The sequence below is a fragment of the Lactuca sativa genome, chromosome 9 (assembly GCF_002870075.4).
Source record: "Lactuca sativa cultivar Salinas chromosome 9, Lsat_Salinas_v11, whole genome shotgun sequence".
NCBI lineage: Eukaryota > Viridiplantae > Streptophyta > Magnoliopsida > Asterales > Asteraceae > Lactuca > Lactuca sativa.
The window spans coordinates 100,516,610-100,527,015 of record NC_056631.2 but is presented as its reverse complement, the minus strand read 5'-3'; the positions used below and the strand labels follow the sequence as shown (position 1 = coordinate 100,527,015).

The window sequence follows — 10,406 nt, the reverse complement described above, 5'->3', positions numbered from 1 at the left end:
TATTTGAAGTATTTCTTTTCTTTTAGCCTTGGACTCGGCGAGTCATGGGTCCGACTCGCCGAGTGGATGCGGGACCCGGGATGCATTTAAGTTGTCGACTCGACGAGTCCATATTCTGGACTCGGCGAGTCACAGCTGTTGGATGAAACCCTAAGTTTCAGGGGTTTGCACCCTATTTAAGCAACTTATCCGCCCCAGGCCAGCCCCCATTCTCTCCCCAAAGCTCCCCAACTCTCGTTTGTGCTTGTTCTTTGAAGATTGAAGTTTTGTTGTGTGCTTTTGAAGGCTTTGAAGGAGGAAGGAAGTAGATCCAGAAGAAAGGAAGCCATCCAGGCCATTATTGTGTTCTTTCAGCAGTTCCTTTGAGGTATAACCCGTTTTCCCCATGATTCTATGCTTAGTACTTCATTTGGGTCTTTCTTGGTCAAATCCCCAAGTTTGTATGTGCATTATATGTCGTAATAAGATGTTTGGCCTTTGGATCTAGGCAAGATTGAGCTCCAGGAGCTCAGATCTGTTAGCTTTTTGGTCCCATGTTGCTTGTTAGCCCTAGATCTACCCTTTTGAGACATTTTGAGCCCTAAAATCCATATTGGTGAATATCCACACGTAAAGTTGGAAACTTTACGTGTGATTCGTGTCCTAGAAGTCCAGATCTATGAATGGCATGGACTGGAATCGAGCAAATCAGTATATTTTAGGAGTGCATGGCAACGACTCGGCGAGTCGTTCATGTGACTCGGCGAGTCCGCTCGCGAGTCTCCGAGTTTGTCCCCTTTTCGTAGTGTCGAGTGAGCAGTGAGTCACAGGGTGTGACTCAGTGAGTCGGAAGCTTAACCCATCTATGGAGGTACTCGGCGAGTCAATGCCCTGACTCGACGAGTTCAAGGCAATCTCCTTAGATCAAGAACAGACTCGACGAGTTGTTCATACAACTCGGCGAGTCTTAGCATGAGTGTTCTTCGGATGAAGATGAACTCGACGAGTTGTTCATACAGCTCGGCGAGTAGGATGAAGGACTTGAATATTGTTCATGAAGGCGAACCCGTCGAGTCGTCGCCTAACTCGACGGGTAGGATCGGGATTCAGGGCAGTCGCTTGAGTAGGGACTCGGCGAGTTGGAAAGCCAACTCGGCGAGTCGGGTCAACTGAAAGTTGACTCTGACTTTGACTTAGGGCAAGGTCAGGGGTAAAATGGTCATTTTTACTCAAAAGTCAGTGAGCAATGTGTTGATTGAATATATTGTGGGAATTGTAGCCGGAGGGTTTCCGGAGCAGCAGCAGCAGCAGTAGTAGGTGATCAGTTCCCACACAGACCAGCAGCTATTTCGAGGTGAGTTTCCTTTCCAGTAGGAACGGGTCTAAGGCACCAAGGCCGACCCGCATAGACGAGATGCTAGTACTAGAGTGTGGGCCGAGCCCGTATCTCTGGCATAGTTAAGTACGCTATATGCGTTAATGTGATAGAGTTGCTTATACTTGTTGTCTGTGTGATACTTGTATATTATGGGTTAGCGGTTGAGTGTGGGCAGGGCCCGTATCTCTCCGAGGTTGGAGTGTGGGCTAGGCCTGTATCTCCCAGATGGCGAAGTGTCGGCAGGGCCCGTATCTTCACAAGTGTGGGCGAGGCCCGTATCTCTCCCGGCTAGCGAAGTGTGGGCAGAGCCCGTATCTTCCCGAGTGTGGGCAGGGCCCGTAACTCATAGCTGAACGTTGGTTGATTATGTGTATACATGGTATGGGGTATTATGGGGGAACTCACTAAGCGTTGTGCTTACAGTTTTTAGTTTTGGTTTCAGGTACCTCCTCAGCTAGGGGAAAGGAGCTGGCGCGGTAGCAGCATGTCACACACACACTCTCCGGTTTCCGCATTACGAGTTTCTCTGGGATCGATACTCTGATATTCTGATTAGTTGTATGTTTTGGTTTTCAGACATGGTTCATGTTATGTTATGGTTGATCAAACGATGTTTTTAGTTATTAATATTTTATAATGAAACGTTTCTAAACAAAAATTTTTGGATGTGAAAATTGGGTCGTTACAATCATCTTCAACAAAGAAAAAGAACAAGAAAAAACATATATATATGTATATATATATATATATATATATATATATATATATATATATATATATATATATATATATATATATATAAACGATTCAGCAACATATATGCAGAAAAAAAGGAAATCGGCACCAATTTATGATTAGAAACGAATCCAATTGCCAATTTCGGGAGGAATAGAAAACAGAAAAAAAAAAAAAATTACATACCTGTAAGAATCGTTGGACTGTCGAACGAAGAAGGAAGAAAGAGGTGCAATTTATGAATGATTCAGCAACATACATGCAAAAAAAAGGAAATCAACACCAATTTATGATTAAAATGTGGCATATGCTTTTTTTGGGGTTGGATTTTTTAGGTTTAGGTTTGAAGATGTGGGAAGAGGTACAACAAGTGCTTCCCTAAGAAGCACACAGGCAAAGGTTTTAAGTCCCGAAGACTTCCGAAAAACAAACTACTGCGGGACTAAAAGTGTTGCGCGTGTGCTGCGTTGCGCAACAATAAAGTGTTGTTTGTTTCTTTTAAAAAAACATCTTCAAACCACTTTTTGCTGTGCGGCCCAACACACGCACATCACTTTCCCTCTCACAACAGTTTGTTTTCTGGAAGACTTTAGACTACAAAACCTCTGCACGTGTGCTGCGTGGCGCAACACTTGACTTGCCTCTTCAAACCTCTTCAGCTTTTATTTTTTCCAAGTGTTTTTTAGAATTTTGGTATAACTTATTTTTTTTAACTTTTATTTAAAAAAAAAACTTTGATTTTTATAAACTTTTATTTACGGATTTGATATAATTTCTTTTTATAGTTTTCATAAATTTTCTTTAAATTGATTTTTTTTATAAAAAAATCATTTTTTTTATATTTTTTTTACCATTTTTGTTAATAATATTTTCAGTTTCAGTTGCATCTTTTTTAACGAATTTTGTAGACACTGTTTGCAATACTTTCTTAATTTTTTTTTTATGTTTTTTAAAGTTCGTTTTTTTTCTAGAATAAAACTGTTAGTTTCCTTTATATTTTTTAAAGTTTTATATTTTTGTTTTTTTACATGTTCTTTTTAGTATTCTTTCAATGTTTTAAGACTACAATTATTAAAATTTCGGTATTGAAAACTATTTTTAGTTTATAAAATTAGTTTATTTAAATTTTAGCTTACTGCAACAGTCTGCTAATGTTAAAACACAAACATGCTTTTTATTATATGAACAAACATGTTTTTTTATTATATGTTGCAGCCGTTTGTTCCACCTCTTCTGCTACAGAGGATTGCAGAGGTGGTCCGTAGACTTCATGAATTTTCTCTTCGAAAAAAAAACAACACCTAAGAGTTTTGAAGATGTTTTTTTTTTCAGAAAAACAAACAACATCTAAATGTTACAGGGAAAAGAGGTTAGGTGTGTAAGCCCTAGATGAGAACATGATAAAACGAGAAAAAAAGATTTATTCTCCTAAGTTTTTCGTTTTAATTTGAATTCAATTAATTAAATTATATATTAAATTACTATAATACCTCCACCCACGATTTCAAAAATAAAATGATCTCATGATATTAAGTTATACAGTTATATAATATTTGTTCATATACATATGATCCTATATATATATATATATATATATATATATATATATATATATATATATATATATATATATATATATATATAGAGAGAGAGAGAGAGAGAGAGAGAGAAAGAGAAAGAGAAAGAGAGAGAGATGTTCAGGTGTTTAAAGTATTTATTGTCTTATTGTATGCATAAATGTGGGTCAATTAAAATTAAATAATTAAATAAATAAATAAGGGTAATATAGTAATTTGTTTAGTAACTACCAAAAATAATCCCTATAATCACGTTATTTGACTTTTAACCTAATTTCTCTAGTTTATAAAACCTACAAGTCACTTCATCGACCAACGCCCACAGAAGATCCACCACCATCATTTGCTGTTGCTGCCACCACCATTGTTTGTTGTTGCCGCCGATCTCCAGCCGTAATTCGATGTTATGGCCGCCGGTAAAATATATCCATCCTCAATCGGCGTCTGATTCACCAAATTCGTCCCAATCAACAATGGAAAAGGATCACCAGGAGATTCTGGAATGAGTGCGAGAGGTATGGGAAGATTAAAGGCATATATGAAGAAGAAATGAGTCGATGAGTTCCCCTTCTGTGTCCATTTATTGAGTTCCCTTCTGATTCATCTCAATTCCTCTTTTTCTCTCTAGGGTTTTGTTGCTTCATGATTGATGTTGAAGAGCACGAAAGGAGAATCTTCTTGTTCCCTCTTGAAAAGCTCCCGACCAGGTTATGCTCCTATTAACTTCAAATAAATTTCCTTGTTATTTTTTAGTCTTTTTTTCTTTCATTATTACATTTAGTAAATCATATCCAATACTGGGAATAATCTCTTAATGGTTGTTATAATATAGAGTATTGAGTTGACTAGTGATGCTGTGGACTTCCTGATGGGGATTTTTAGTTAGTCAAACATATTCTGTCAGAATGTCCGAATTAAAAACCTTATAATTCGTAAAATCGGATTTTTAAAAGTAATAGAATTTATGATCCCTTAAAATATGCAAATTTCCTTTATTAAATCTATATTAATTGACTAAAATACTCTTCTAGTTAAATTAGATGGTATTTTTCGACTACTTTTAATTCAATAATATGTATTAATAATTTTTTTAAAATAAGTAAAACGGTTGGCCCATATTTATGCATACAATAACACAATAATTATTTTAAACAAAATAACCTAATCCTATATATATATATATATATATATATATATATATATATATATATATATATATATATATATATATATATATATATATATATATAGGGTTAGGTATTTTGTTTTAACTATCTATTATGTGCATATACGATTAATTCTGAACCAATCATTTTAGTTATTTAAAAAAATAATTAATGCATATTACATCTTAAAGATATAATGAGTATTAATTAAATCTTCAACATTTAATATGATTTAATTACTTTATTAAAATAACCAAAATGATTGGTCTAGAATTAATCGTACGTGCACACAATAGATAGTAGAAACATTTGAGCCTATATATATATATATATATATATATATATATATATATATATATATATATATATATATATATATATATATATATATATATATATATATATATATATAATGTTTTAATTTTTAAAAATAATATATACGATTTTTTTACAATAAATCATATAAAACATATATATTTATTTAAAGAAAAGTATTCAAATAATTTTAAATCTTAATGCTGAAGTTTAACAAACAAAAATACCATATTAATTCACGCCAAAAATCATTCAACACGGTTTGAAATATACTTGCTTTTACCTTTCCAAAAAAAACTTTGCAGTATCCCACGCGCGCATCTTACATCCACCCAATAACGTTCGACCGATGACGTTTTCTCTGCGACCCTACATCATTTCATTTGTTCGTACCTCTCACGCGCGCATACAACGTCGTGAACATCACAATCCTCCGTACTTACATACCAAAACTGGAAAGAAAAACGTAAAATACGGCGGTTAAAACTTTTACTTTTCCACGCGCCTCCATATCCGTATAAAAACCATCTCCAAATACCCTCTTTATCTCTTCTTCATCTTCTACCTTTTTAAACAAAGAGTCTTCAAAGTAAGTTGTATTACATGCATTAAAAGTTATATCTAATTTATATATTAAATTTCGACTTTTATCTTGTCAGGTATTATTGAAAGAATAATTTGTTTGTAGAATCATGTTTCTATTTGAATATGTTTCATTATGTCAGTCGGTGAATGGAGTGCTTTTGTTACTAAATTTATGTATATGACATGTTTGGTGTGAATTTGAGAGGTAAAGGAAGATGGGGTGGTGACATCAGGTGTAATAATGGTGTGAGAATGTCATGTGTACATATATGGTAACGTACTATAGATACAAGTTTCATGTATGTATAATAATACGTATGAATGAAGAGAGAATAAAGAAAAAAAGAGAGCGGTGGAGGTGGAGAGGTATGGTGTGGGACCCGTGAAGTTATGAGAGAGAAGACTTCAACATCACGACAGGGTGAAGGAGGTGGGGTAACGGGGTGGGGGTAAGAGACAGCTAGCAGTGAAGGAGGTGCCTCACCTACCATACATCTCTCTCTCTCATCTTCCCTCCCTTTTTAGGGTTCTTCACGCCCTTCTTTCTCGTTTCAAATTTCATAATCTGTAGACTACTATATACGCTCCACTTTCAGTTTGATTTTAGGTTGTAGAGCTCAGAGTTGATAATCGGTTTCTGTTTCGTGTCTCGAGTTTAGGGATTACCTTTTGTCATTTCATTTGGGAGTATTCAGATTCGTGATTCCTGATTCGTCATTCGTTATTCGTGAATGAAGCTTTTGAATTGAGAGGGATTTTGCTTGTAGCTTTTTGCAGATTGTAGGCGGGAATTAGGGTTTAACGCGAAGGTTTGCCTCTTTTAAACTTCCGTTTCTTCAGAATAAATGTTGAATGTGTAGATAATTAAAAGAGTTCACCTCTTCGTAAGGCATTTGTTTCGGATTTTCACGAATTCATCGCAAATTGATGCGTTTTCGTCTTCTGAAACATGAAAACAGGATTATTTCTAGTTTTTTCATTTGGTTTTTTGAAGCTAAACAGAGAACAGAGCTTATTTGAAACATTGTTCACAGTTTCTGCTTGAAATTTGTTTGAATTTGTCGTCAATTTCATAGCAATATTCTCCCGTTTTGTTCAATTTGACATTTCAAATCAGTTCGATAATCTTCAATTTCTATATTGCAGGTAGTTCAGTTCCAAAATCTACAAGTGAAAGTAACTCATTTGAATTCTAACCTCAAGGTTAGCTCAAATTTTCCCTTTCCCAAATCCCCACTGCATTTCCTCTTTTACTAAAGGACAAACAGGGTAAAAGTTGTTTCACTTTGAAACCGACAAAATTTCTGCAAATTTCTCTATAGTACACTACTAGATTGAGTGGAATTCATAAAGGGAATATGAAATTATTACAAGTTTTCTGCATATGAAGCAAGAATCTCAGTACGCTAAAGCTAAATTTAGAGATTATGCTTTGTTTTTCCGATATTTTTCTGCTAAAATGCGCTATATAAAACCAATGTGAGCTGTCTCGCCATTGTCATTCATCACCAAGCACGTTAGCACACAAAAAAGGTCATTCACTTTTTGAAATGTCACACTCGTTTCCATTACAAACCAATCTTTATTCTAACGCAATTCAACATTACATTATATAAGTTCTAACAATTTTGGAAAAAAAAATTGCATAGTGTAATAATATAATACAAAAATCTTCAATTCTTGGAAGTTTTAGTGTCTCTTTCGTATTCTTCCATAATTTCTTCAACGTTTACTCATCGTCTTTTGGTTTCTTCAAAACCCAGAGTTAAAAAAAACAACAATGGAGGGCCAAACTTACAATGAAGAGATCGATTGTGGAAGTTTCTTTGATCAAATTGACGATTTCATCGAATTCCCTCCAGTCAACGACACCACACTCAATAATTCAATAGATTGCAATGATTTCGCCGACATTTGGACTAACAACTCCGACGAACTCCAAGTCTCCGATCCCATCTTCTCCGATAGTAATCCCGCCTCCGCCCTTTCAGCAGAACTTTCCGTTCCGGTGAGTAATCACAAACTCGGTAACTATTTTCATTTTTCATGCATTTTTTTTTGTAAATTGTTTCGGAATTATGACGTCATTTATCGGAATCTGATCTCATCAGTGTCGGTCCAACACTTCTTTCACTTTTCTCAAGATTTTGATATTTTTATTTATCTTGAAATTTGAAAAATTTTGAGTTCTCAAAATCGTCGGTGGCTTTTTCGTACAATTCAAGAACAATTTTTTTACTCTCCCAGTTCTTTAAAAGCATTTTCGTGTTTTCGTTTTACTTTTGTTGCAGGAATTCTTGAATATATTAATAAAATAAGATATTTTTATTAAAGTAAGAATTTTTTTTTTTTTTTGAAATGAAGACAGCATTCAATCTTTTGGCTGACCCCATCAATAATTGTTACTTTCAAATCCCGCATCGATTGTTTAAAAAACACGGTCGATTTAATAATTACAGAAGAAGTCAAAAGAGTTTTCAATCCCCATTCACTGAACACCTTAATTTTGATTGGAGAAAATAAACGTAAATATATTGTACTTATACTTTATCTTAATAATAATAATGTTGTTTTAAGTTATATTTTTATTTTATTTTTTTTCTATTATTGTACTTATGATCTGTTTTATGGGTAATATCAGTATGAAGATATCATCCAGCTTGAATGGCTTTCAAACTTTGTGGAAGACTCGTTTTCCGGTGGGGGAATGACAATGAACAAAGAGAATATTCCGGCGAAGACAATGAACAAAGAGAATATTCCGGCGAAAACAGAGCCAGTGGTGGTGGCAAACTACCACTTCCAGATGTCAAGTCCGGTCTCCGTTCTCGAAAGCAGTAGCAGCTCCTCCAGCTCCTCCTCTTGCTCCGGGAGTGGCACTGGCGGGATGATGATCCCGCTCAGCCCAACTCACCGGGGCCCGCAGCGGGCCCGAAGCAAACGGTCTCGACCCGCCACCTTCAACCCTCGTGCCGCCATCGAACTCCTTTCCCCTCCAAACCTGATTCCGATTCCGATTCCGATTCCAGGTTCGATGGAATCGGCGATTCCGGTTGAGAAGAAGAGAAAGAAGAAGCCGAAGAAGAAACCCGAGGCAGCTCAATTCAATCCGGAAGACAACAACGAGAACGGAATCGAGAACCAAAAGATGGGGACGGGGCAAGGAGTTAGGAAGTGTATGCATTGTGAAATTACGAAAACGCCCCAGTGGCGGGCGGGGCCGATGGGTCCGAAAACCTTGTGTAATGCTTGTGGGGTCCGTTACAAATCCGGGCGGCTGTTCCCGGAGTACCGCCCGGCTGCAAGTCCGACATTTGTCCCTTCCGTGCACTCAAATTCACATAAGAAGGTTGTGGAGATGAGAACTAAGTGTATGCCGATTGAGGTATTGGGATCAGTTCAGGTCCCAGTTGGACCTGAACTGATCCCCAACCCGAACCCACTACCAGAATACATCTGATGTGGGTTGGGTATAAGGTATTTGGATATCTGGTGTCTAATATCTGGTATAATTAGTAGTATGTTGAATTGGTTGATTGTACAGGAGGGTAATGAAGGGGGGAGGAAGAGGAGGAGCATATATATATATTATAGATATTTTAGTTGGTTAGAGAGAGATTAAGGAATATGTTTGAAGGTTTAGAGAGATTAGTGTTCATCAGAAGTTAGGTTTGTAAGGTTAAGAAGAATAGATGAGTTGTTTTTATTTGTTTGTTTGTTTGCTTGTGTTTTTCAAGGTTTTTATGGGAATTCTTTTTGTAGTTTATATATAATCATAATATCATATATATATTTTAAAGGGGTAGTTATAGGCGAGTAATCGTGGGTTTGTTGCCATTCGTTGCTTTTGTTTTTGTTATGAATACCAGGTGTTATACCCGTATGTTATACGGGTCTGATATAATAAAAATTAAATATAAAAGTTTAAACAAAAATTTATTTAAATTTAAAATTTAAAATTTGAATTTCAAAAGAAACATATTAAATACTATATGAATACTAATATTGTAATTTATTAGTTATTTTCAATTAAAGCAATTATTAATTGAGGTGTAAATATGATGTGTTAATTAAAAAAAGATAAAAAAAAAAATAAGAAAGTGACAAATGGAATAAACATTTAATCAAAAATACCAAAAAATGACATGTGTCCAAGTTAATGAGAGAATGACATGTGGCAAAATGATTTTCATTTATTAGGGAGGATTATTACTTAGGTGGTTAACTTTTCTTTTTTGAGTATTATAGAGTTCCATGAGTTGTATCTATTTATTAAAATTTGTTAATATGCCTATATATATATATATATATATATATATATATATATATATATATATATATATATATATATATATATATATATATATATGGATTTGAAGAAGACAGTACATGTGATTTGTTTAAAATTGTCATTTTGATACAAAAAAGTTTGAACTAGCACCACAGGTCCAAATGATTAACCACCGTCTATTTCCTCGTGTTAATATATGTTTGATTTGTCAAATTGGAGGTATTTTGGTCATTTCCTATTTATTCTCCTTATTTAATATTAATAAATGTGTCCTATAAGATTGAAGCTACTAAACCTTCTTTGTCGTCGTTCTCATCTTCTTCTTTTTCGGTTAACCTAAATCAACTATCTATTTTCTTCTTCAAGAAATCGAAATCGAA

The 10,406-nt window shown here is 34.8% G+C and overlaps 1 protein-coding gene across 1 annotated transcript; it reads left to right on the top strand.

The window, feature by feature from the left end:
- Positions 1 to 6,218: 6,218 nt before the first annotated feature.
- Positions 6,219 to 9,540, top strand: LOC111915059 (GATA transcription factor 8). Its single transcript, XM_023910765.3, has 4 exons — positions 6,219 to 6,544; positions 6,882 to 6,938; positions 7,499 to 7,743; positions 8,377 to 9,540. The coding sequence occupies exons 3-4, from the start codon at positions 7,516 to 7,518 to the stop codon at positions 9,193 to 9,195; spliced, it is 1,047 nt and encodes a 348-aa protein (XP_023766533.1). The 5' UTR covers positions 6,219 to 6,544; positions 6,882 to 6,938; positions 7,499 to 7,515; the 3' UTR covers positions 9,196 to 9,540.
- The last annotated feature ends 866 nt before the right edge of the window (positions 9,541 to 10,406 follow it).

Coding starts and splice junctions, on each gene's coding strand:
- LOC111915059 (XM_023910765.3), top strand. CDS start 7,516: ATGGAGGGCCAAACTTACAATGAAGAGATCGATTGTGGAAGTTTCTTT. Junction 7,744..8,376: donor CAGCAGAACTTTCCGTTCCG/GTGAGTAATCAC, acceptor GGGTAATATCAG/TATGAAGATATCATCCAGCT.